Source organism: Pseudoliparis swirei, chromosome 23, assembly GCF_029220125.1.
Source record: "Pseudoliparis swirei isolate HS2019 ecotype Mariana Trench chromosome 23, NWPU_hadal_v1, whole genome shotgun sequence".
Taxonomy (NCBI): Eukaryota; Metazoa; Chordata; class Actinopteri; order Perciformes; family Liparidae; genus Pseudoliparis; species Pseudoliparis swirei.
The window spans coordinates 11,198,222-11,226,104 of NC_079410.1; the positions used below are offsets into that span (position 1 = coordinate 11,198,222).

At 43.9% G+C, this 27,883-nt stretch overlaps 2 protein-coding genes and 1 long non-coding RNA gene across 4 annotated transcripts in view; 1 reads left to right on the forward strand and 2 right to left on the reverse strand.

Moving 5' to 3' along the window:
* LOC130188722 (adenylate cyclase type 9-like) overlaps window positions 1-8,863 on the reverse strand; it is a 28,384-nt gene extending 19,521 nt beyond the window's left edge. The window contains exon 1 of the mRNA XM_056407191.1: window positions 6,990-8,863. Within this exon, the coding sequence (XP_056263166.1) occupies window positions 6,990-8,781 (1,792 nt within the window). The 5' untranslated portion in view covers window positions 8,782-8,863. The remainder of the gene's footprint in view (window positions 1-6,989) is intronic.
* A 3,369-nt stretch (window positions 8,864-12,232) lies between these two features.
* On the reverse strand, window positions 12,233-26,125 carry srl (sarcalumenin). Of its 2 annotated transcripts, XM_056408091.1 has the most exons (7): window positions 26,061-26,125; window positions 18,245-18,346; window positions 17,658-17,753; window positions 16,803-16,838; window positions 15,816-15,932; window positions 15,351-15,584; window positions 12,233-15,233 (listed from the first exon to the last, which is right to left on the reverse strand). In XM_056408091.1, exons 1-7 carry the CDS (start codon window positions 26,119-26,121, stop codon window positions 14,422-14,424), a joined length of 1,458 nt encoding a protein of 485 aa, XP_056264066.1. In that variant the 5' UTR covers window positions 26,122-26,125; the 3' UTR covers window positions 12,233-14,421. The 2 variants fall into 2 exon arrangements, with proteins under 2 accessions (XP_056264066.1, XP_056264067.1); XM_056408092.1 differs by lacking the exon at window positions 16,803-16,838.
* LOC130189308 (uncharacterized) lies at window positions 24,875-25,609 on the forward strand. Its single transcript, XR_008830748.1, has 2 exons — window positions 24,875-25,116; window positions 25,415-25,609. It is a non-coding gene; the product is annotated as an uncharacterized LOC130189308 (long non-coding RNA).
* Window positions 26,126-27,883: the final 1,758 nt, after the last annotated feature.

Here is a 27,883-nt window from a genome sequence, read left to right on the forward strand (position 1 = left end):
CGCAAAGTGCAGAAAGTGGGTCTGTGTAGGAGGGGGGAGGGGATTCCTTTGTGTGTCATCTTGAAGGCCTGCGTCTGAAATGGTTCCACATTAAACATAAATAAAACCAAACGTGATCTCAATCATTTTTACAAACGGAAACAGAAACATTCGTCTGTCATTTAAATTTTCGGAATAGTTACAATTTTCTATGTTCTCTCACATCTGTAAAAAGCCAAAATCCACCGTCGATGCAAATGTCATCTAAAACGGCATCTGTAAAACACAGATAGGATGCAGCTGTGAATGTGTTTGGATGGAATGGAAGTCAAAGAGTAAAAAGTTTGAGTGTGGGTGTGTGTTGGAGAAGTTATTTTGAGTCGGTGTCACCTTAAGACTCAGCTCCATCTGTCATCGTCAGTCAGAAGCTATTGTGTGTCTGTTAGCAGGAGTGCTGGCATTGTTCAGTATGTACCCTTGATAACAAAGGAGGAACGCTTAGGATGCATCAATGACTCGTGATAGCAATTCATCACTTGAGCATCTGCACGACCGCACGGAGAGCGAGCTTAGCCCCATGCACACAGCACAAGTACAGATCTGATGATTACAAATACAGTAAGACCCAGCAACATCAGGAGAGAGACACACACAGAGGCCTTTCTTTCACTTTTCCAAGGTTTACATATCTTTGAAAGTCAAAATGTGTGCAGTTTGCATCTTTGTCGGTGTCGTTTGGAGCTGCGAGTGAAGAGTGGCAGCACGTGTTCTGCTTATTCCTGCAGGGCTCACACTCGCTTAACTTACACCTCAATATGAAAGCCAGAGCTTCAGCTGAATGCAGTCAACGTGGCCCCTCTTTCCCAGTCAGGGCACCAGTCCTTCCATCTAAAAAGAGCCTCCAGTTACCAGCTGACCCACGCCCCTTTCAATTGCTTGTTGCCATGGCAACTTCCCTGGTGGGCCCAGAGTGGAGAGCTGGGGTGTGGGCCTGTTTGTGTGTGTGTGTGTGTGTGTGTGTGTGTATACGTTGCCACTGATGGGAAATCTCCTTTTCCGAATGTTATGGTGTTATGACTGAGCCAGGTGGAGCCGCACAAAAGGCCTAAACCAGATGAACCTTAAGGGACAGCTCCATCCATATTTCTGTCTCACACTGTATCGTTTCATTTCTGTCTTTAAAAAGCCTTCCATGCAAACCCTTCCCTCATTGACCCTTTTTTTTTTTTTATCTGAGACTAGTTCAAGAAAATTATTTATTTCTCTGTAGGGTCCTCTACAATGTTGTGAGACACTTATAATTACGATCTGAGCTTGTTGTGCACTGTTGGTGAGGAATCATGCATAGCAGCTGCTTTAGTGGAAGCCGTATATTGCAATTTTAAAAAGTGAGAGTCAGATAGACACAAAAACATATCAAACTGAGCAAAGTGGAACAGCATGTCGTACTCCACATACTACGTGTGTTGGCGCTCTCCAGGCTCAGCTGTGTCCGCTGCTCACATGTGTGGCCCCTTATCGGACAGACAGTGTCGGCGCTGATATCAGGCGTTCTCATCCCCCTCGCCCTGGGTCATCTCTGTCAGAGTACAGAGAGGCAGGACACTTCACCATTGAGTGGGTACGACAGCTGTCCGCTATCGAGGGGGGGACAGAAAGGTCTGCGGGGTCTGTCTGGATCCAGTGAACAGGATACGTAGATGTTCCAACTAAAATCTCCAACAGTTTAAGTTTCGTTAGAAAGCTCACAGGGCCACACTTTGAAAAGAAATGTGCTCTCTGGTTTTCTGCTCTTGATCCAGGACAGTCGTCACACCACCCGAGGACAAATCTATTGCTGCTCGCTGGGTCAATATGGTGGCTGCACGGTCCTCCTGCATGAGTACAGGTAGTCTAATCCTGCTTAGTAACAGTGTGACAAGGCAGATAACCTAAATCACTGTCGCTATAAAACCCAGCTCATCACCACATCATAGACCTTGAATGACCTTTCCATAATGGCCCCATGTTTGCAGAGCACGACAAGGGATGCTGAAGCACTGCGGACATTACAATTATGATAAGGCCAAAGATGATAAATGGTGAGATTGCATTGCTGCGGGCTACAATGCCGTGCTGTGCTGAACCATAATACGCAGCACAGGGCACCAAATAAATTGTACAATGCAGTGTAATGCATGATGTCGTTACGCTCTGAGCTGTAATCTATCCTTGCAGAGCCACGGTGTTCCAGGCGGGGCTCGTCGCTGTCTAGCGGTTTGATCCCCGGCAGCCTCTGAAGAGCCACGCTCCCCTCCCATGAGGAACGGGCAGCTACACAATGCAGGATGCCGTGGAATAGTTATCCTGGGTTCTATTTATCACGGTTTTTCAGAACTCATCTCAGCAGCTGCCACCAGAGACCAACCGTACTCCGGTTGTATGTCTACCCCTCCTTACCTCCTTGTTGTGAGACACTTCTCTTCACCATCAACCCCCTCTGTCTTTCTCCAGGAGGGTTGAATGCCGAGTGTGCGCTGACTGATTTAGACTCAAGAGTCGAGACACAATTCATGCCAGGTATTTGATTTGTTGGCCGGGGGCGAGGACAGCTGTGTATATATTAGGGTGAAAAAGCCAAATGGTTTAACTTTTTGTCAAGTACAAACGTGTGTTGACTGACTCTCGCACTCACACTCTAGGTGTAAAATCCGGAGGCATAAAAGTGTTATCTGATTGTGATTCACAGGGGAGCTCAATGCTGAGGTCCAGTTACACGGAGACTTAATGTAATGGTGGTTAGGCAACGCCGCTGCAGTTCTGCTCTCTAGTGCCACAACCCATTGGACCATCACCGAGTGTCAGACGGCTGAACTGGACCACAGTTAAGGGCAGTTCATCGACTTTCCATGTCTGGTTCTCACTTTCCTCCATCCCTGTGTAACCTCAAAACCAGCCTCATTTTACAATGTTCAAGGTCAGAGGCAGCAGCCTTGATAAGTAATTCTCCACTGAGCCTCGGGCGAATACTGAACACTTTTTTGTAATACAGAACATCCCTATGGAATATCATTCACAGGGTAGGGGGATGTGCGAGTGCGAGTTTCCCAAAAATACAACTGGCCCGCCCGATACCTGCTGCAGAGCGTGAAGTAATTGGAGCAGAGTGATGGGACACAGAACATTCCTCACACGGGCTATTTGCAGTTACATTCTGCAGTGTGCTCCAATCAATCCTCATGTAGATAATCACTTATTGTTCTGAAGATTTAAAAGGTGGACAAGGAATCGGGACAAATTAATATCGGAGGACGAGTACACAAATTATTGTCCGTTATGAAGCCAGCACAACCCGAGGTCTTTGGGTATTCTCGTTGATATCCACGTGAAATGAAACCCTCTAATGTTGCCTCATCATAAATAAACCCAGCCATGACAGCATAATTATCGGCAATCAATATAATTTACTGTGGTATAAATTGCTGGCTGGCAGGTGACTGGTGTATTCTTGGATCGGTATCACACAGGCCAGTGTGGGACGATATGATGATGATGATTGATGATTTAAAATTACTCACTTTAGCCAAGGAGATTACCCAGAATTGCTATATTACATTTCTCCCGCTGGGCAAACGAAGGTGAGAGAGCCAGTCAGGAAAGTATTTAGTGTAGATAGCCGTCTGGCACAGCTTCGCTCAGCAGTTAAGTTAGAAAAGGTCACGCTCACAATTTTGAAAAGGAATCTGAGAACACGTTGTACCTTCAGGTTACTGAGAACCCAGTATATAATTAGTTCAGTGGAAAGGGGTTGTGCAATTATAGCTGCATGTCAGAAGCTCATATTAATCAAAATGTTCCTTTGATCGATAAAGTGGAGCTAGTGTGTATATTTGGTTTATTTCTAATATGCTTTGAATCATTCACACTGCATTCCAGTAAGGGTCTGAATAATTCCTCACAGCAGGTGCGAAGAAGGACGATGCATACACAACAGGAAACAGCTGCTTATTTACACATCTTCATAGCGTTGCAACAATATATGAGAGCAATATGTGAGAGTGAACCCAAACAGCACAGTCGTGGCTGAACAGATAAACAATGAGTTGAAAATCACTCTGTAAAGCGGAGGAGAGCTGTAGATTGAGGTAATAACTGTCTGCAGATTCATCACGACACAAAAGCTTTCCTTTTTCATATTACATTGTGTTTTGCACTCTTGGCATTGTAGTCAAAGACAATATAATCAGCTGAGATCTGGGACACTGCTGCGCTGTTACATCCAAGCAAGAACTCGTGATAACTATAACAACTACACTTCCTTCAGTTGTAATGGAACACACACACACACACACACGACCCTTCGACAACATCAGCACGCAAACTATTTAATTTCCCGTGAAAACAAAAGCTTGATAGAGAGAAGAACCACTTCTGGCTCTGGTGATTATTTCCTTTGAAGCAGAGCTCCCATTCTGAGTGAGCAAAAACGCACGACACTGCCTGGCCTCACATGCAGCCCATTATCGAGCGGAACACCCAAAGACTGATCATCTCAGTGCATCCTTCAAGAGGGCTGGGCTGCAGCTAGAAACAGGGCTGCAACTAACCATGTTCACAGGACACCACTGTCAGTCATCAGATCTCCGTACTGTCCTGATGTCGTTATCGTTACCATCACCCCTGTGAAGATCATTCAACTATGTTGTGTTGTTTGTTTATGAAAATATCCAACACCCTAGGCGCAACAACAGACGAGGCAACCCCTCCGACGGCTTTCCCCTCAACCTTGCGACAAACTCCCCAACAGACCCAAATGATAAGCATGCTAGATCTCTGAAATGCGTTTGCGATTATCATATTTTCTAAACAAAAATACCAAAGCTTCTCTACTGCCTGCGTCTTCAGCGTGTTTGTTGCCGTTTTATATCATGTAAACCTTATTTCTTTGGACCAAACTTTAACTGGAATTGTTCTGTATTTTCTGACATTTGAGATGAATGTCAACATTTAGAGAATGATTATCAGATTAAGCAAGAAGGATAAACAATTAGCAGATGTTCTATTGTTCTTTAAACCAACTAGTGCTGAAATCATTAATCTGTTTATTGTTAGAAAATTAATCAACACATTGGATATTGATTAAATCTTATGTCAACCAAAAATACCAGGCTGGTCCATACTTCTCAAAAGTGCTGTCTTGCTTTTTTTTAAATCAGTACTCACCTAAAGACATCGCCTTGAACTCTGCAGGCACTGTTTCCTGACATAATACAGAGTAAACAATTAATAGATTAATCAGAAAAATCACTAATTCAGATTAAGTGATGATGAAAATATTAAAATAATCCTTAGAGCCTCAAAACTATCTCGTCAAACTGTTTTACCTAATCTCAAACGCCAGCTACCCCCCCGTGGGATGTGAACCGATGCACAACATGTCTGACTCAACCGGCGGGCCCCGGGTCAGTGCTGAGGAGCCAACAGGATGCAGCTGCAACACTCAACTGACAACACATGGTTGCACCCCATGTGAACCTCTGCTACAATGAGCCACAAATAGCTTATCATTAGGGTGGGGAGCGACACATAAAAAGTAGACACGTTTAAACATGTGCACCTATAGGATGAGACTGCTCAACCTGAAGCTGTAAAATCCCTCATAAACCAAGAAACTACTTGTGAGAAAGTGAAACATCTCATTTACTCAAAAAGGACATCACAACTATAAAAAAAAGGCAGCTGCAAAACAAGCAGGGCCTTGGTCAGAGCAATTTACTTCAGAGTCAGGCAACAGGGACCAGCCCTGACAGCTAGAGCTCTCACTGGCACAGCAGATCAAGAGGGAGAGGATAAATCTTAAGAAGAGATGTCAATACATGATGGAGGTAAGAAAGGAGTCGAGGAGAAGGCGAGGTAATAACACTGTGGGTAACACATTTATCCTCACGATATAAAAAAAGAACGACAAGAGCAAGAGTGGTAGTCATTCCTTAATCGAACAAATGAGGGGAAAATGCAGGATCATAAATCACTCCAGCGACTGGTAAACAAGAGAACTGCTTCCTGTTGTGCCTTGACAGGTAACGGCATTTACTTCCAGGCTAAAATAATGGGAATCTATGCAGAGTCCCGCGGGTATAACATGTTTTGGTACTTTATGCGCACAAATGATTAATGTGCACACACACACACATTTCTAAATTGCATTACCAGTTCATATTAGTCCATGCTTGCTCAGTACACAATTTGATATGCAGCCTCCAAGGAAGCACATTTCTGCTTCTGTTGAAACAAAAATAAAAACTTGAAATGGCAATTTAAAAAAGGGGTGAAAACCATTTGCACTACCATATAATCACACTCTGTCACATCACATTACATGGATGATGAAAAGAGCCATTAAGCCAACATTTAATTATACTGGGGCAATTTGCATTAATGTATGAAATAATAGCTGGAGTCAAGACGTTTAGAGCCGAGTGAAGGAGAGTACGAGATAGTGGGTTGAATATAAAGCTGCAGACAAATCTCTATTTGAGGAAGCGACCGCAGCATTAAGTTGCAAGGCCATCCCGGAGGTTCAGAGTGAGGTTAAGAGAACAGGACACATTGAGGACATCTGGATGGCAATGCAATTGAACAAGAGAACAAAGAACAGACCGGGGTGGAGGGGAGGATGGTAAAGAAGATGGCGTTCCTCTGAGATAGTCACTCAATACCAGCGCCACGTCACAGTAGTCTGATCCACCTGGAGGGTGAACTGCAAATATGCTGGCATAGGCTGGCACATTGGCATGACAGCACCTTAACTTAAGCGCCGTATAATGCCTAGAAAAGTGTGCGGGCTCGTGGGGGAACAATTACAACAACTCTCAATATGTCAGACAATTTGTAGGAACCTGACTTTGGAGTTCTAATATTCTTGTTCGGAATCCAACAAACAAATTCTGGAAAAGGCAGCAAAATGTACTCGACTCACTCCATCGCAACTTGGCAGAGACAGTTCGGCCAAACATTCAGGGAGCACCTACCTTTGAGCTGGTCAGCCACCACACTCTGTCCTATTCTCTCAATGACTTGTCCATCTTCATGCTGGTAGCGGTCATCCAGGAAGTTGGCCGTGGCCTGTGACAGGTGGACCTTCCCAGCCACTCCCAGCTGCTCCATCAGGTTGGCCAGGTTGACGTCGTTCGACCACACATCAAACTTGAAGCGCTTCATGCCCAGGATACCACACAGTACCGTGCCAGTGTGGACCCCCACCCTCATGTTGACCATCTCCCTCTTCTCCTGGCAGAACTGTTCAATAGCCTGAATCATGCCCAGGCCCATCTCCACGCAGCAATAGGCGTGGTCTGGCCTTGGTTCGGGACATCCAGCCACACAGTAGTAGCAGTCTCCTAGAGTACTGATCTTTTCACAGCCAGTGAGCTCACAAAGTCGATCAAAACGTCCAAATAAGTCATTTAGAAGCCCAACGAGGGCATGAGCAGATTTATTGGCGGACATTTTTGTAAAACCCACAATATCTGCAAAGAGGATGCTGACGGGCTCCATCCGCTTCATGTTGAAGGGTCGGAAGATGATGTGGCCTCGGGGGATGGAGGTTTTCTTGCGCTTATTGTTTTTAGGGCTGGAGATGGCAGCTGCAGCACCGCTGGTGGAGTACCGCTTCACAGAGTTATCACCCATCTCTTCGTCCCCCTGCTTCATCAGATCATCAGCCACAATTCTGGGCATGACAGAGTGGATCATACGCTCCTTCAAGGCTTTCTCCACCTCCAGATCTTTGCCATGCATGATAGCTTGTCCCACCTTAAGGAAGGTGCTGCGCGACCGCACCTCAGACATGATGAATAGGTGGATGCCGATGGCGTGGGCACAGAGGTGAAGCAGAGCTTTGGCCGGGCCCAGCCAACATAACGTATTCCAGTCCGATTGAGAGTCGAAGCTCCAGTTTTCCCCGGCCGGGGTGAGATGCAGCCATCCCAAACTCTCAAAAACGACAGAGTAGAGGAACCCAAGCAAAACAGAAGCATAGAGGCGAACATGGAGAACGCTGTACAGCAACAGAAGAACCTCGATACAGAGGGAGAAGGTGCCGACGGGAGACAGGCAGGGCGACCAGGGGTTAGTGCCCAGGAGCTTGTCGTCGGACAGGTTGGATGCGGGTCCCACGCCACTGAACTCTTCCACATCGAGTGCAGTCTCCCTGAAGCTTGACGTCTGAATCTGGGGGGCCAGGGTCAGGGTGAAGGTTACAATGATGAGCAGCAGAGACACTTGGTTGTACCATTGAGAGTAGAGCTTGGTGAAAGTTAAGAAGAAGAGAAGGAGGCAGAAGAGGAGGAAGGACGCGGTGGGAAGGAGAAAGGCAGTTCTGTCGCAGCGGGAAGGGTTGGCGGCAAAGTATAATCCCCAGAGGAGAGCGGCGGCACTCAGGTAAAAGAGCACAAAGCGGAAGCGCCGCCGGGTCTGAGGGAAACAACGTTCCCTGCAGGCCTCCTCCAGGATCGAAGAGTCAAACTTTGGGTCCCAGAAGTGACCAGCAGATCTCTCAAAAAGCTGAGGCATCTTCTTCTGCGGGCGGTTGCTCTTGACCACGGGCCTCTTGGCTGCGGACTCTCCGGAGCTGCAGCTGGAGGAAATGCTGTACTTGCAGTGCTTGGATCCCCCCATGAAGCCTCCCCCGATGGAACCCAGCGGCCCGCCTCCATGCTTGCGTTTGGCACTACTGCCAATCCTCACCGAGACGCCTCCGCTCGAGTCACAGCTCGCTTCTGTGTTGCGAGGCAGCAGTTGTTGATGTTGGGGAGATGCCATGTTGCTTTTTAATCTATGAAGATATTTAAAAAATTTAAAAAGACGATGCAGAAAGATTATTGAAAGGATAAAGTTGATGAGTAACGTCTGGTTGAGACTGTATAACACTTAAGATTGTTTACTCTTCAAAAGTCAGAGGGAAAAAAAGGAAGAAAAAAAAAAGAGGAAAGCACAAACAAAAACCTTTTGGAGTAATTCCCGCTCAGTTAGCGGTGTAGTGGCTGGAGAAACGCGAGTAGAGCGTTCAGAGATCTTGAATAGTTCAGTATTGCCCCTCTTGACGTCAATCGCGGCATTCCTGTCTGTTTTGGCGCACTTGAGACTGCGAGGTTCACTCCTGCGTCCTCGGCTCACTGCGTACTCCACTCAGCAGCCTGCTCACTGTGTCGCTCAGCGGAAAGGTATTCAGGGAAACTCGGAGAATCACAAAAGAATGTGCGCAACTGGAAAAAAAAAAAATTTAAACAAATACCAAAGAAGTGAAGAAATGGATTCTTGAGATGTTGTAACTTTGTGTGGAAAATGAAATCCGGTTCCACGGTCTTGTTGTCGTGCAGTCACTATACCGTCATGCCTGGCGCGCGTCAATCCTCATGTTTCCGTTGCTCTCAGTTTTACTAGATGTATCCTCCGGACGTCACCACGTTTCGTTTACAACTCTACACAACTTCATCCAAAACGCACCCTCCACTGTGTCTGCGTTGTCTCCATCATGCCGCTTCCCGTCTTGATGTAAAAAGCCAGCTTTGATATTTAAGTCGCACATCAACTCCAGATAATCGAAACCTGAGCGAACAAACTGCCATCAGCACTTTTATTTATACCCACATGCTCCTTGCTGCAGGGCCTGATCGCGACTCTTCCCGTTGACAGGGAGCCGCCTCCTTTCCTGACTTTCTAGTCGGGAGTCTCCAAGCCCAGCAGGGATCGTGTGCACTGAGGTCCGCAGCAGACTGAGAATACCCGATGAAAGCTTTTATTGCAAGAGCTCGGCAAGAGAGACTCGTGTGTAAGCACGCTTCTCCAGGTCCATGCACCAATGTCTTGGATCAGTTTGGATCGGTATTGATTTGGTTTCCACAGTCACACCAAATGTCGCCAATTCATCGTCACCGTGCGCCCCGAGGAAATTGTCCAGATATTCTGACCATGCCGGTTCCTGGCTGTGAGAAAAAGGGGTAAAAAATCAGCCTGGACCAGAATACATGAAGTCTTGTCTATCTTTTTCTCTGAAGTAAACTTTAACCAGCGCAGCTCAGACCCCCTCCTATAAGGCAGACGACGAAAGCCCGAGAGTCGCGCTAATTAAAAAGGTCTCCACCTCCGCTCCACGCCCCCACGCCGAGAGTCCCACAGGTCAAGGCTAAGTGCTGCCTGGATCCAGCCACTCGAAAGGAATTGCACGGGATGCACTGGAAAATACCTCCATACCTCCGAAGAATTCCACTTATACCCTGGACAAATAATGGCTTAATGCTGCTGCATCGTCCGGTCTCTCAATTCCCTGCATCGTCCACAGTGAAGCGAGATGCTCTTATCTCCGCTATGTGACCATTATGTGCGCTCTGCAGCAGCGTCGACAGCTGCGTGCAATCTGTTGTGCGCGCTATCCGGGCGCAGAGGGGGAGCAGCCGCCACCATCTTCTGTGCGCTGACAGCCGTCCAGCCGCAAGAATGTGCGCGTGTATGCGTGTGTGTGTGTGTGTGTGTGTGCGTGTGCATGCGCGTGTATTTGCTTGAGTCTATATACTTGTGTGAGTGTGTGAAGTACGCTTCAACAAAATATAGATGGTTTCCGCCTTTTTCTTTCAAAATAAAATCACACGTGCATTTGATCGCATGCTACACAGTAGTCTAAGTAGTCCTACCATAGTCCTACTGTCGTCATTTGTCCTCTTAATGAAGTATTCAAATGTCAGCCATGCATTGCCAGACTAAGGGAATATGCTCTAAAATGTGTGAGCCTGAACCCCATAAAATTAAATTGAAAATAATTTATTTTGAAATAAATAGTAATGTGCTTCCGTTTTGGTAGTTACTGTTGACTTGATGCAGCTGTGTTTGGCGATCTAAAGAAAGAAAGGACTGACTACTGATGGGAGGGGAGGGGTACACTCGAGGTACGTGCACGCGCTTGGTAGAAAGGCTGAAAGGTAACGAGCGCGTACTTCACAGAAGGGTGGGGACGTCTGTTTTGACCGCAAACTCGTGTTTCCAACCACTCCTCTTTTCAATTATAATAAACTGCTTCGTTTCGTATGGCTCTGACAGACATCTCCCTCGCAATGACAGGAGAAGAAAAATCCAGAGCTCTCATTTGAGGAATATGGAGTAAAATAATGTATTTTATTGAAGCCACAGGAGACACTAAATGCATATGCACTCACATGTAACATGACTATTGGATTATATTAATGTTACTGCACACTGCAATATTTCACCATCAAGATGATAACAAACATTGCCTTTTCAGGGAAGAGGAAATATAATCCTAATATATGTGGAGGACAGTCGACTATAGAACTTGAAGAAACCAAAATGCTTTATGCTTGATAGAAATATGAAACAAAAGCCCTCTGTACTCACCTTTGTAGCTGTGTGGTTAAACGGTATATTGAGAAGATCCCCAAGAAGGACAGTAGTGGATTCATTCTTGCATGTAGGGGAACTAAAAGCTAAAAAGGTCCTAACAACTGTTGAACTGTATTTTCAAAGCATTTGGATCAGAGTGCAATTTACAGTGCTGCATGTTGGGTACAGTCAGCATTGTAATAAAGCTTTGTGTTGAACTGGGTATTTTCAAAGCATTGTATAAAACAGTGCCCTTTGCATGTGTATGCTATGTGTCTATTGGATACGATCTGTTTGTGGATAACAGACTGTTTTTAAAACACGTTCATAAGGCAGCATTTTGTTGAGGTCATCATGCAGAATATATTGTACACACAAAAAGCTATTGTGTGCGTTTGGCCAATAATAGCAATTGGCTTTTGGTTATGAACTTTATTTTCCATTTGCAGTTTCCTCAGGATCTATATGCAAAATAATATTTGAGGATGAGTTGAAATACACACAGAAACACATGTCTACACACACACACACACACACACACACACACACACACACACACACACACACACACACACACACACACACACACACACACACACTCCCCTCCCAACTTCCAGTCACACAAACTGGTGATGCATTGCAGCTCCATGATAAAACCCCCACAATCATTTGAAATTCAAAAGTGGGTGATTGAACTTTCAGAGAAAAGAAACAAGGACATGAATGTCGAGTAAGTTGTAATAAAGAGCTGTAGGCCAAGCAAGAACGAGAGAATCAGCGAACAGCTTGGTACACGATTTTGTTCCTGTTTTCTTGTTTGAGTCTCCCTGAGTAAAGATTAATAGTTTTATCTCAATAACCACAAAGTTTCACTACCTCGTCAATCAGAAATCTTTATTCTTTATGATCAAGTTTCCAAAGTTGGGCCAAGATTCATTTAGACTGTATAGCAAAACAAAAATGTGAATCCACAACTACTTAAATGGGACACACATCCATCCCAGGTCTAATTCAAAGGTAAATTAAGATAATTAATGCTGAAATATACTAAAGGCACAACCACACAGCATAATTAGCCCAAGCTATCACTATAAATAGTTGTCATGATGAGTTAGTGGTCTGTATAACTTTTACACTTTTACACAGCACACTCTAGTGGCCATCTTCTGGATCTGCAGTGTAAACAAACTAACGTCCAGTGGAACACTCACACTCAAATAAACCGAGAAAGTTAAGCAATGTGTGTGTGTGTTTGTTAGTTTACGTTACTTTTTAACAAGCTATGTTTCAGATATAGTTTGGTAAACACTCTTCACAATGGGGTTAGTGAGAGAGGACACAGAGGGAACTGGAAGTGCATTTGTCCACTCGTTAACCTTTTGGAAACCTAGGCCTCCTACTCATCCATCCATTGAGGATTGTTTGACACTTTGGTAGATTTCATGTCCGTATGCCACTGTCTACATGCATCTTTAGCCTCCAGCCGGTTATCCTAGCTTAGCTTAGCTAAGATAGTAAACAGGGGGAAACAGCTAGCCTAAGTCTGTCCAAAGATTAAAAAATATATATAATCAAATTCAATTTAAATAAAAAATTCGAATCCAAAAGCTCACAAATTAACACAGGCTTAATCCTTATACAAATTGCAGACTTTTTGGAGAGACCATGTGGCAAAATTCTTCTTGGACAGGTGCAGTAACTATTTAGAGTTTCTGCTGGTTGCTTAGCCCAAGAAATAGCCTGGTGTTGAAAAGGGAAACCTATCCAAAATGTCAAACTATTTTAAGCAACCTAACCATGCCATACTTCTGGGAAGTTCGTTGAGTAGGCTTACTTTGGACCACTCAGTTTTCCTTCTTTCCACAGAGGTCAGGGGTCAACTCATGAGGCCTACACTTTACCTTTACCTTTAGCCCACTTTTCGCAATCTGGGAAATAACAATCTTGTGGTGGTAGTACAATTGTATAGCAGTTGGTGTTCAGTACACATAAACAGCCTACTGCCTAAAGTTTTCACATTCAAATCAATAAATATCTTTCTATCCTGAAAAAGAAATGGCTAAATATAGCTATAATCCAACACATTTTTTATGTGTTATTTTGTTATGGTCATTCAGCAACAAAAAAAAGCTGGGAAGCTTATTGTTCAAGAAAAAAATATTCATAACACAGTATTGAATCTCTGCCAAAGATGGCAAATTTATAGACGAAGACAGAAACAGTTAAGAAGTGAAGCAGAATGAACATACCCACCCCGCTCTGACCCTTGAACCCTGACCTCTGCTTCCATCACAGTGCTCATTTCATAGGTTGTCAACAACCAGGACTGATGAGCGTATAAAACAAAAAGGAAAAAAGGCCTTATTTGTTGCATGGCAGGGTTGGTTTATGTTTCAGTTACACAAAGAAATATTATTTTATATTAGCAGGACATGCATGCATCTGTTAAATAAGATCTAACATGCAATGTTAAAGTGAATCTATGTCAAAAGTAAAGGGTTGGATGACAAACACAAAGGCTTTGTATAGCACCCACACATAGGCTACCTTAAAACTTCTAAAACTTATGGAATTGACTTTCCGCAATGCAATTCTCAAGATTTTACAACACAAATTTGCCAGTCCTGTTTCTTCTTTTTCCCACTTTATTCACATACAGCTGGTATTTGACTTTTTTCAGTCTTGGCATATTCAATTTTTATTTGATCTTACTTTTTTCATGTTTTATGTGTTTCTCCACATCATTACTTCCCCAACCCCCAAATCCCAGCCAGTCCAAAGTGAGAGAGGAGAGCATGTATTTGAACAAAGTTCAGTGATCAGTGGCATGTTCTCATTTCTTCAGCACTTGTGTCCTTCAGCTGCCTTACCAAACATTGACCCTTCCCTCCCTCTATCTGCCTCATTCCCATAGTCCCTAAATGTACCTCCCCATATTCTCCTGAGGAAAAAAACAAACACAATTCTCCTCTGTCTCTTCAACAATACAGGCATTCTGACAAAAGCAGGGTTGGTTTCCATCAGACCCCTTCTCTTCTTACTTTCACCTCTCAAGTTATTTTGTTTCCCTCAGTTCTTTCGGTAGCGGTTCTTTGGCTTTTCCCCACAGCCAGTTGTCTCGCAGGAGGACAGGCCAGGCTGCTTCCCAGAGTTAATGCTGCTTAGAAGGGCAGGCAGATCAGTGGTGATTGCCCTCTCAATCTTATCCAGCAGACAGCCTCCCATGTAGGAGCACTCAGCCTGCAAGGGCTTGAAGTTGGTGATTGGGTTGACGCCAAAGAAGTCACGGTAAGCGTCGCGATTGGGCAGGTCAAACTTGCTGACGTTGGTCTTGGCTAGGATGGTTTTGAAAATGTAGAACTTGTCTGGATCGTCCACAATCTCTTTGAAGACTAGTTCAGGGTCACTGAAGAAGCTCATCTTCTCCTTAAAGGTCTGGATGTAGCGGTCTACCAGGAGGCTGTGGATGCGTACGCGGATGCCATGCTGGCGGATGAAGGCGATCTTGTTTTCCATGCGGTTTTCAATCACCTGGTTCAGATCTTCCAGGAGCGAGATCTCCTCTCGCTTGAAGAGCTCACGGCTGGTATCAGCTGCATAGTCATATGGCCAGAAGGAGCTGACGTAGACGCGAGGGGGTTCGGTCACATTGATGAGGGGAGCTAAGCTCCAGAAGAGCGCTCCGTACACTCTCATCAAATCCTGGGTGACCAGGTTGTCAGCCTTGTTTAGGATGATGCGAATCTGGGATTCACGACCCTTTAACTGCCGGAAGAGCATCTCCAGCTCGAGGCCGACGTCCAGCTTGGTGGGGTCAAACACCACAAAGATCAGGTCAGCCCGGTCAATGAACCACTGGCAAACATCGTTGAAGGGATAGCCTGGACGGAAGAAGAGAATACATTCATCACTAAATACTGAGTGGCAGCCAGCTGCTTCTTCGTCTTTGACTTGCGATGTGTGAAAACCTGCAAACTATAGGTAGCACTCAGTTTTACCTCTCTCCTGCTGTTTCCGGTTCTCAATGATTCCTGGTGTGTCCACAAAAGTCACACGTTCCAGCAGCTTGTGGGGCATCTCAATACCGACCAGTTTTTCCAAGAAGTTTTGGCCAAATTTCTCCAAGGGAGAGAAGGACCTAGAGCTGTCTGCTGCCATGACGATACCCTCAACAGAGCGGATCTTCTCCCCATGCATGATTACAGTGAACTCAGATGTAGTCGGCTCCGCTCCTGAAAACACATTTGTGGAAAAGAAGAGGGAGAAATTAACAAGGGTCGTAGGCTACCAAGAAGAGAAAAACATTCAGAGACATGTTAAGGACCGACATTGACCAATTGAATCCACATTGTCATTTTAATACATTGTAATACATACAATGGCATTTTAGGGTTACTTCATCCTCATTGGATTACAGGTCAAAAAAGGAAAGAAAAGAAGAGAAGGAGGTCTGTGCAACATGCCTGTGTAGAGCTGATGGGGGCTGTCGTTTATGCCCAGGAGGTAATTGATCATGGAGGACTTTCCAACACTCCAGGGTCCCAGGAACAGCACCATGGGTTTGGAGGTAATCTCTCCATCTGTCAGGCAAAGAGAGATAACAGGGTAAAATCTAAATTTCATCCCAAATTTTGAATGAAAAATTCTGAGATTAACCAGTCATGCTGGAATTTTATTTGTGGCTGAGAAGAAAAAGTGCATAAGAGCAATCTTAACAAAACTCTGCATCCATAACTCATTGAAACAGGTCAAAGCAGTGCTATTGACTCATCAGTGCAATATGTGTGTCTCATAGCAAGCTGCATGTGTGCTGTGAGTGGACATGGTGTTGGCTGGTAGGGGGCAGTCAAATTCTGTTTTAACCTACTGAATGAATTCAAAGGACGATGAGGAAATCAATGCCAAATTAACAAAAAGAAAAGAGGGAGAAATAGTCATCATCAAAACACTTCTGAGTAGCTTTGGAAATGATAAAAGGTTTGACAAAAAAGTCAATCAATTCACTAGAAGCCCAACACTGACCATTCTCTCCACTGCCTCAGTGTCTCACACCTATGAGTGTTTTGCTAAAGCCAGAACTTCACATGCAACCCCCTCCATTGTTCCCATTGAATGTAACACTTGGTCTTTCTGTCAATACTCTGTCAATCTTAGAATTTCAAAAACTTCCCTTTTAATTCTTTAACATGGAATTTAAATGGAGGTTTGGTTGAAATTCTGTACGAGTGAATTAAGAAAGTGTCCGGTTTGAACCTTCCACCTATGGATCCCTTTGAATAATCCCCAGGCTGTTACACCTGGGTGTCACCCAAAGTGAAACATGCTTTAAATGTTTCACCCACAGCGATCAGCGCAGTATCTATTAGTCTAGGAGGGCAAATGAAGGGGGAATGTAAGGGGCTGAGCACTTCAGGCAGTGCCATGCACAGGTAAGCCCCGCCCACACCCACCTGTGAATGAGTCCCCCAGGCTTCGTCCGGGGTAGGCTGTTAGATGAGGGGAGCGGAAGGGCATGGGGACAGGAGATGGTGGAGTAAAGACAGGCGAAGGGAACAGGAGGTGGAGGAGAGAGAGGAGTGAGGGTGTGAGGTCTCTACGAGCAACAGGGAGGGGTAGTGTAACAAAGTGCATGAAAGGGTGGAAATCTAGTCCCATATTTGACCTGACGTGTCAAACATGTCCATCTCCAAATGAATGGTGTGCATTTGTGGTTAGGTGATACGGTGAATCTTTTCACCGCTTTAGTTTTTTAGTCTTTTACGAAGCAACATTCATTTAGAAGCTTGATACAAGTGATATTTGTCAAGTTTGCATGCATGCCAAGCCTAAAAAGCCACAAGAGGGCGAGCTTTATTTCTCTGTAGGAAAGGAGAGTTTGTTCTTGGCAGTTCAGTGTGCAGCTGAGTGTTGAGCTTAGAGTGAAGAAACAACACACACTAGTTAAAAAATATAATGAATAGAAGAAATAGGGAAGACATATTTTAAAGTAGCATGATGGAGAGATAATGACTACATAAGAAATATAGTGTTACTATTTATGGACCTAAACGCCTACAAATAATATCTGAAGTTACTCATACAATACAAATACATACTACCATCACCCCCGCCCCCCCCCCCCCACACCCTACCACTACCACCATTCATTTTTACATAAGATAAAATCCCCTAGAATTGAAAAAAATATATTTTCTATGTGTTGGTTGATGGTGTGAGGATGATGTGTTTGTACAAAAAAGTCGACAAATCAGTCACCAAAGCAACCCAAACAGAGAAACCCACACATCAGAACAAAGTGCAGATACCTGAGATCTCGTGCTGCCTCAGCTCGTTGTACTTGTAGGCCTGCTCCATCGGCCGGATGGATGTGTGGTAGATCTTGCGCAACCGCTGTAAGGCCCCTGGTTGAAAAACACGTGAGAGCGCAAAGGATGATAAAAACGTTAGAGATTTAAAAAGAGGCAGGGGTGACAATTTTATAGACCACGATGAAGAAATAAAAGTGTCATTTATTTTAAACATGTCTCTTTGGGGACACATTTCCCTTTCCGAGCTCTTTTGGAACCTGTCTTACTTTTGAATGACAGCACAGTGACTCCCAGCCTTTCTGCCTATTGACTCATAAAATGGTGCAATGCCTACTTGGGCCAATTGGTCACATGTTTCACATAGTGATCAGTTGCAAGCTGGTCCATTATGAATACCAGTGATTTTCAGATTGTTACAATTATTTACTTTTTAGAAGCCTGAACAAAGGGGAGTGAGATTCAAAGATTAACACGGTCTTCGACTGCTTGACATGCTTTTATTAAACTGTCTTAAATGTGTCAGATACAGTACAAGCCAGCATAAAGCTTTATAAAAACACTTCTAGTGAATATTTGATCCTCACCCGCATAGTCTGCTGTGTTTTCTTCAGTTGCAAGCCGCAGCGTCTCGTCGATGTGAGATCTGTCCCTGAGGACGGAGGTGACATCATCTTCTTCTTCTTCCTCTGTAGAAAAAAACACAAACAAAATCTGACTCGGTTAATGTTCTCATTGTACGTCTTTAATGATTTAATAACATGAATACTGGAAGTGGACCCCCGTGGCTGCAAACCAATCAAGTGACAGTTTCATTATGAGGCTCTCACTGGGGCGCTCACTGACGACAGCCTGTTATCCATGTTCAATAAAACTATGCTACGGAGATCCACGGTGCAGCTATTTCTGGATGAACGCCAGTCAATACATCCTGTGTCTCAATAGGTATCACACCTGCTGGTAATTTAAGTGTGACACACAGATAAATGACAATAAGCTCTGGGTGACAGCTTTGCATTGGATGCCAATGGCAACTTCAGACACAGCAGATATTTTCCAACCTGAGCTCAGATTTCATCTGCAGCCACAAGCACACCGAATGCCTCTTTAGTCCCATCTGCTCCATCCGCATTACCATCTGTCTTCCCTTTTCCATGCATAGCTGCTATGCATGAATAATAACGCATAACTAGCTGCTATGCACAATTATAGTTCATTGAACTGATACTTGTTGGTGATTACAGTGTGGCAGACATCCTTCACAGTGTCCTCTTCCTGCTGTGTGATACATGTGCAGACGCCAGGGAAATTCAATCATCCATTGGGAACTTGACCTAGATTCAGCCAGTGTGCGCTCTAGCCTACAAATTCATCAGTTTGAATGTGAATGGGCATAACATAATCCAATATTTATCCAAATGTATTGTCCTGACCTTTGAGAGTTTTACATTGTCTTTCATCATTTAAATGTTTGTTGGGTTAAAAAAAAAAGCTTGAACGTGTGTGTGTGTGTGGGGGGGGAGAATCAGAGAGAACATACTTGTCTCTTGAGTGTGTCGTGTCCACTTTGGAACATGACGGCTCGCTCAGATCTCAGCTGTTACAATCAGTGTTCATAATTTAGAAAGCAAATGCTGGAAATAAACATAGACATTTGTTTGGCATCGCCGTGGGCTTTATAGCAACAGCAAAGGTAAGAGGGGCCGAGAGAGAGCGAGAGAGGGACTTCCCCAGTTTCTGGGAGGAGAACTCAGAGCTGGACTGAGTGTTCCCATAAGTAATATCGGCTCCATTATGAGACAATGATGTGCAATCCTGTGTCTTTTCCCTTCTATATTTAGCCACCTATCCCTGACCTATCGCACTGTTAGGCCTGTCCTTGTGTGTCCAGGCCTCAGAACAGGCCTTACTGTGACGCCTCCCACACAGGCTTCAGACAAACCTGCTACGGCTATGAGCTATATATAGGAGGAGTGGGGAAGTCTTCGTGGCTCATACTTCTATGACCCTGAATAGTTATTGGTCTTTGAATTATTGCTTCCAGTCACTGCATTAGTAGAATTGTTTGTGAATTTTAAAAAGGTATTTACAGATTCATAATGGAATTTTAAATCCAATAGTAGCAGTTGTAGGGGTGATTAATTGCAGTCATTCGATTTCACACCATGTAAAAACCCACGGCATAATCTGAATATTGATCTTGTTACATAAACACATCATCTGCATACTTCCTGTCAGCACAGGACATTTATATTGAATTGAATTGAATCTAAATTATATTTAGCTTACTGTCACAGGAAACACATTAACATAGTAATCACTGACTCAAAATTATGGTCAAATCTAGATCCTCCACATGGCTCTTAATGTGGCGACGGCTGAGTCGACGGCTCACAACAATCGGTGGTAACAACGAGAAGGGTGCCGACAGTGTTGACCAGAGGAGGAACTACACACAGAGAAGCTTGGCTGACAACACACGCAGCTTCATTCTCTGCCCAGGTGGACATAACTTCACTGTATTCGTACCTTGTAAATAGTTGTTTCCTATATTAATGCTATGAATGTCATATAAGGAACCTTTAAAACAAGACAGAATGTTTGATCTAACCTCCTCTAAGCTCTCCTTGATATAAATGATTTTAAAAAAGTTTTAAAAAGTAAAATGTATGAAGCACTTGGTGTGCGAAGGTAACATATTATTTCACAGACACCTTGGACCTGAGGGATGATACGGCAATAACTGTATGCACACTGCAGTCAGGGACAGTCTTCCTTCAATCACTTTGTTCTGTGACAGCATATGATGTTGGAACTTAGATGTCATATCAACACTCCATTACGCCGTACTCAGCATCTTATCCAAATTCACCTTTCACATACCACCTAATTGTAAATGTGTATACTAACCATGTTTTGATGAGATAAATGTTAATAAATGGCAGTTTTCTGGAGTCAGAACCAAATATATCAACATTGTATGATGACAAGGTGTTCTCCACTTTTATTGATCCTTATTTGATTTGATGATATTTGAGATATCACAAATGGCATGATCAAAGTTTTTTGGCCAAAACCTTTTTTTTATTATGTATGCCACCTATTAATGTACTCATGTATCATAAAAATAACCTCATCGCTGACCTTCTGCACATAGGTCTTCAGCCATGATGCTTTATGAATGTTTGTCAAGACAAACGTATATATTGTAAACAATGAGAGGGCAGTAGTGTCATGGCGTCCTGCAACCTCACCTGGAGTGCAGCCCCGACCACAAGGTCAAGGACTTGTGTCTCTGGACAGAAGTCAGACTGGCATTCATAAAAATAAAAAAAACAGAGAGCACTTTCAATCATCAAATTAGTTGAAAGTGTATTAGATGACGAAAAGCAAGCATTTCGGTACAGTATGTGCACAGGAAGTATATAAAGATTAGGAAAGACCCCCGACAATAACAGACCCCAACAGTTGCTCTCTGGCAGGGCGGCAGCAATGACACACACTGCTGGTTAAGGAACAACGCAGCCCTGCTGATTCTCCCCGAGTCAACCTGCTAAAAATAAGCCTGTTTAATGTTGATCCCGGCATGGTGCAATAACAAGAAACACCAAAAGGTTAGCGTCCAGAATAAAAGAGGCTATGAGTAATATCGCACTCCCTAAAAAGATCCAGTGACTGTTATGTATTTCCAAGGGGAACAGGAGGATGTAGTGATCAGAAAAGAGGATGTACCTGTATATAAGGACCAGACCAATGCAAGAGGAAATGGTTTCATCCTTTTACGCATATGAGCTCATAATGGCAATACCACTCAACTCAATTCATGTGAAAAAAAATGGGAAAAAAAGATATATATATATATAAATAGAACTATAACTAACTATATATATAACTTACAAATTGACACTATTTTCAATTAAATCATTTAAAATCCTCCACTATAGGTCAGATGACGTCTACATTCCGATATAAAATATGTTCTTTCTGCATGACCTTTTGTCTGTAATCTGTACTACATGGCAGCCAATTTGAAGACCCCGACTCGCATGCCGGCACATGTTGGCTGCATGTCAAATCGAGTCGAGAGAAACATTACAGCAGGAATTAAAGTCATCCGAACAAACACTACAAGATGGGATGAATTAGACAATGGGGAATTGTTTGAGAGAAGCCGGCTTTCAGAGGACGCTGAGGAGGCTAAACTGTCCCACCTCGTACCAGGGCAACGCTTACTCAAGCTTCTGTAACTTTGACTCATCACTCAGAAGAGTCGTGTCTTTTTAGCCTCTTCAGTGGGCCTTAAATGCTTTGAGTGTGTTGACGCCTCCCAATGCAGTCAATCCCCGATGGAAGCGCTGGGATGGAGGTCTGCAAAGACCAGAGAGGTAGTGTTGCCCGCGGAGGGCGGGCCTTGCATCAGTGCTCAAAATGAACCATGCAGGCGCCAAGGGAGTTGCACTCTGGACATCTGCGCCCAGGACCACGTGTCCGCAGTGAGCCCGTTGCCACACAACCCTCCCTCAGTTTGGAGAAACATTGTGGTGGCATCAGCACATCCAGTGGGAATGTTGGAGATTTAAGCCGAGCACAGCCTCAGCGGCCGAGTAAGTCACACCTCAACTATAGATCCTTGTGTGGCGGCTATTCAATCATCAGAAGGTCAATCGCCTGCTGTAAGTGTGAAACATCTATATTTGCTCAATTTTAAAAAGCACTTTTTTTTAAAAGACTAATAGATGTGTGATATGCTTCGTACTTCCCTCAAATATGAGTTGTGTATGGTTTGTGACATCACAAATTGTGGAGCCAATCACAATTCAGCTGAAATGGAGATAAATGAAATCAAAATATATCGTGAGCTCTGTCAACTAATTCAGACAATCATAAGAACACACGCACACAGTGTTATGTAGTTAGAACACACAGCCAGGGATTACACGATGCATCATGTTCTTATGTGGACATGTTTGTGCTGGTATGTATCTGCAGCCATACTCTGCATGTATTAGGTATATCTGTGGACGAATAAAAACCCTGGATCATGTTCTGCTTGGAGCACAGTCGAGGTAAATTATGAACATATGACAGGCCTGGAATCCCCAGTCAGATGATTTATCCTGAGCACAGGAGGATTCAGACAACCTTAACTGAAGACCAGGAGCTTCCACTAGAAACAAGAAACATCCACGGAGAGGCATCGTTTCATTCAAGGACAAGGCTAGTACGTTTCACTAAAAACGAAGCCCAGTGAATACCAAATGAACCTATATCCATTGAAATGCACACTGTTTCTCCTCACGCGAGGGTCAGAGGTGGAAGTGCAGTGAGCAGAGCGTGTGTCGGGTGTGGTGAGAAGAAGCCACGGATGGTAACAGGTGGCACAGCTTGTGGAGCTAGAACTCCCCCATGGTCAAAAATAGACCCACAATGGTTCAGGAGATGGACAGTGGAGTGGCTCCTATTTTAGTTAATTTGGAGACTCAGAATCATCCACATCCCTGAGAGCGGACTGTGTAATACGCGCCAATGGATTCAGTGCTACTATTAACTGGTACAGGAGCTCATGAGAGTTGCCAATACAGTACTGATACCAATAAAATGTCCTTGTGTCGGCATTTCGGCACAAGAAATGCAGTTCAATCATTATTATAATGCATAACGTCTTTACTAGCTTCAGACATGTCCTGTAAATCCATGTATTTCAGAAAGGCAGTCTTTAAGAGACAATGTGATTTTTTTTTCTAGATGAAAATGTTAGTGTACTTTGTTTTATAAGTCAAAAATCAAAACAAACAAAAAACATCACTGATTTTAGGGTTGCCACTGGCCCTTACAGACCATATTATGAGAGCCAGATCCAGATTGGGATTTTTTGTACGAATCTTCGAAGGGGTCTGTGACAAGTAGACATACAGTTGAGTGACACCCGGAGGTGTTGATCTGACTATCTCGGCTTTCCTGTTCAAAAGCCAGGAGAGGACGCCAGGTGCCCTTGGGACTGGGGGGCTTGTCTTAGGGGTGTGTTGTGAAGCAGTTGCGTGTGACTGGTGCCTCCCTACTACTACCAGCGTAGGGATGTCCCAGACTTGCCACATACCATCAGAGGAGATCACGTGTAAATTCCCATGTCTCCCTTTTGCATATGGAGGAGGTAAAAGATGTTTTTACTGCATCGAGGAAGGATAGGGTTACCACTCAAGTATAAACACATGGGTGTGAAGAACTAATCAAGGTCCCAAAGAGGCTGGGATGTTCTACATCCAAAAAAGTCAGCTCTCATGTTGTGAGAGATGCGTTTTAGCAATATGTTGTCTTTTTATTGGCACACTCAAACGCCACATATGACATCAAACTCTGAACACGGATTCAAACTTCGTCGTTCAATCAGCGCCATTTACACAAGGACTGATTAGTGTCGGGTTTCTGACAACCTTAAAATAACCCACTCATTACTATAGCAACCTATGTTTATTCCTACATGACAAGTGGGCAGCATCATGGACCCAGGTTGACCATGAGATCTTTTGACACAGTCACACCACCAAACACTTTGGTTTCCTCGTCTCCTTGTTTTGGGATGAAAGATGAAAGCTATTTAACGCCTCGAGGTAAATTACTGTGAATAAATGATTGAGGCTGAGTCAGATGAACTCACCAGGCCTGGAAGATATTATTTAGCCTTAATCCACCTGCAGGTGTGTTCACACCAGTGCCTAATGATGTTGAACCATAAGAATGCATTTCTACTACAAAATGATTCCCTCTATCCTGCCTACAATTTCCAAAGTCACAGTGTACTTGCTTTACATCCAAATGTTGACAATTATTTCATTGTATTCAACTGGCTTCAGTCTTCAGAAATCTGTGTCAGACATCGACAACATCAAGATGTCAATGTGTCAGCCGGATTTCTCACAAACTGTACACAACATCTACTCAATGGAGATCCAGGCGTCGATCTAACAGATCAATAACACACATAATTACACACTGAGCGGTGAGGAGTTCATGATTCTCACAATTGTCAATAACCTGCAGGTATCGGACACAAAAGTCCAGTGTGCAATGAAGCGTACAAAATAAATACCAAAGGCCACCAAAAGATGCCCGGGCCTACAGAAAGGGTCGATGAAGGCATGAGTTGCAGCCTGGCCCCTCCTGCCTGGAGAATGCATGTCCCTATAAGGCCAACTGCTGGGAATAAATTGTGATTGTGACAGTGCAGAGTGACAGCAGCTGTGCTGTGTATCTAAAGGGAAGCGTGGGGCTGGGAGGGGCGAGGAGTCCAAAGGGAAGGGGAGTGGAGCAAAGGGAGAAAGGGAGACACTGTAATGAACAGTGTTGGGTTTCAGGAAGCTATCCAATCTTAGACACTTGACAGCAGCGTGGAACATGGAGTCCTGGGCCCGGTCTGCGGAGCTGACCAACACCCCAAGGACGGACAAGGGTGACGACAAGGGTAACGCCAACTGCTCCAGTTCGGACCCAGTGACTTGTCCACATTTTTAGAATCGGTAGGAGGAGATGTCGTCACTATGACATTAAACTTCATTGGTGACATCTAATCGTCTGTATCGTGAGGTTCTCTCAATCCCTGTAGTTTATGATGCTATAGATTATCATCCCAGGAAATATTGCCCCCTAAATGTATTTAGAGTCTGGATTCACAATTCCAAACCGAACTGTGGAGAATAAAGTTAAAGAATGAATCAAAGACATCACTTCTATGAATGTTCATTCAAGTTCTCCTTGTTTAGGCTTTCCATCAGCTGGCGCCATGCGTGAGGACCGCTGACATGCTGTCAACCCACAGGAGAGCCTGAACTCCAGTTTGAATGATCCTCAACTGCTCTCCTTTGTAGTCACCAGAATGTACGATAAGACCTTTGTTCATACATCAAAAGCGTCTGTGTGTTTTGGATTTTGATGATTAAAGAGACGACAGAGTGCCACTCAAATTTTTCATTTTGTACTGGGTGCTCACAGTTTATTTATAAACTGAGACAGATTTGAAATAGTCCTGCTTGGTTGCAAAGGGCTTATTACATTTCTGTCTGCGTCTATCCTCGGCTGGTGCCCTCATGACTGTTCCCGTCCCCAACGCACTCTGCCTCTAGAAGACAGAGGCGTTGCTGACCAACCTGCCTCCACGATGGACACAAGAGCCGGCCCAACTACTTTAATCTGAATCACAGACTCTGAATCTCTGAAGTGTCACAGTATGATCACGCTGACAGAGCAATCAAACATTCATTAAATACTCATTTAACCAGCCTCTAAACCGACACCGCATCACTATTTCATTCATCAGCAGCATTTGTACACAAACGTATCTCGTGCCCATGATGCAATATCCGAGATAAAATAAGAGGAATCCATGAGATGTTTGACTAAAAGTCTTACCTGCTGTGGCCTGCAAATGCAGCAGGGAGAGGAAACAGCAGATCAAGACTGTACCCTTCATGATGGCTGCCAGGAGAACTGTGGTAGTCACACAGACTATATATACCTAGGCAGGAAGGTTAAAGGGCACGCGGAGAGAGGAGGCGGAGCCCAGAGAGGGCCAGTTGGTGGAGGGGCTGAGATCTGTGAGTTGGAGGTGTTGCAGCAGTCGAGCAGCTGACTCTCCCTTTTTTAGAGAGGTGGCAGCTCGGGCCTTGGCATAAATGTGTCTTCTCACTGAGAATGATTTTTCAAAATGCGTGTTTCAAGGACTGGATATAATTTCATGTTTTAAAATATATATACGACAAGGACATAAAAGGAAAACAGGTTGGAACATATTATTTTGTTACTTTCTAAGAGTTGAATGACAAGACCGATACCACTTAGCTTCAGTATGGGTAGCAATATGTGGAAGAACTAAACAAATGAGACATAAAGTCAATTAAAGTGATCTTAAGAGGTGGAGATCTAGGCAGATTTGTTTAGCTTTGGACAGCTGGCCAGGTTAGCTGCTTCTAATCTTTATACTAAAATATGCTAATTGATCCAGCTTCATACTTTATATCAATCTTCTCATCCAACTCTTGGCAAGAAAGTGAATTTGTGTATGCCCCAGAATGTTGAGCTCTTCCTTTAATAATAGTCCCCTAACAGCTGTACTGCATTAAAATGTTCTATTTGATATTCTGTTAAATATCCTGTTTCTCTGAAACACACATTTTGTAAAAATGATCCTTTATAAGACCGAGAGAGAGAGAGATTGAGAGAGAGAGAGAGAGAGAGAGCAGAAGAGTGAGTATTGACGAGGACATATAGGCCCTTGAGTCTACCTACAAACAGCTAAACACTGGGCGGATCACTGCTTCATCACACTCAAGCAGGCATACTGTGCTGAACATAATCTCACAATTTCTCTGGAATCAAAATCTCAACTGTAAATGAAACCCCGAATATAGCAGGCGCTTCTTACTCGAGGAAGTCGGTCTCGTGTGATTCAGGAAGTGTGTACGAACAATACAATGTGTGTCAAACTGTCAAACTGCTTTAATCCTCAGGAACTTCACTGGCGGTGGGATGATTTGTTGAGAACAACGGTGCTTTTGATGAGCTTTAATACATTCCAGTGAACATGAATTATTTGTTAATTAGAGATGACTGAAGGACTCTGGCATCAGTCGCTACCTTTTTGTGTTTTTAAAGTGGGACTTTAAATTTCAGATGCGGCTTCGATGCTGCAGTCACTGAAATGGAAAATAACCACATAACACTTAAGCTGTTTAATGTCTACAGGGTTTTATAGTGTTGCTTGGTGCAGGACAACCTTAAATGTTTCTTGTATCCCTAATAAATGCAGACACCGCTGTAATCTGAGACACAGATAACTCTATAACTGACCTACAGGGAGCAACAAGTGCACATAATGCAGATGTGCTTTGATCAAAACTGCATAGTCTGTACCGTGCAGTGCACCATCTTTACTCATCCACACGAACTACAGTGGAGCTTTGGATGTTCGTTGAAATGTCCAGATAAGAACTTCTGTTCCTCATAGTTTTTCTTTTTGGTCCACAACTGAATTTCATATACCAGTGCCAGTACATATTAATAATAATGCCAACTGTTGTAGTTTTAGACACTCTCCATCTATGATTATTAACACTCATCATGTCACTGCACATTACTAAAAGATAGTACAAATTAGAAACGATTGAGCCTCTGGGGACACATAAAAACAGAGTTATTTCTGAATGAACGTGTGAGGGTGTGAACAAGAGGCCTGG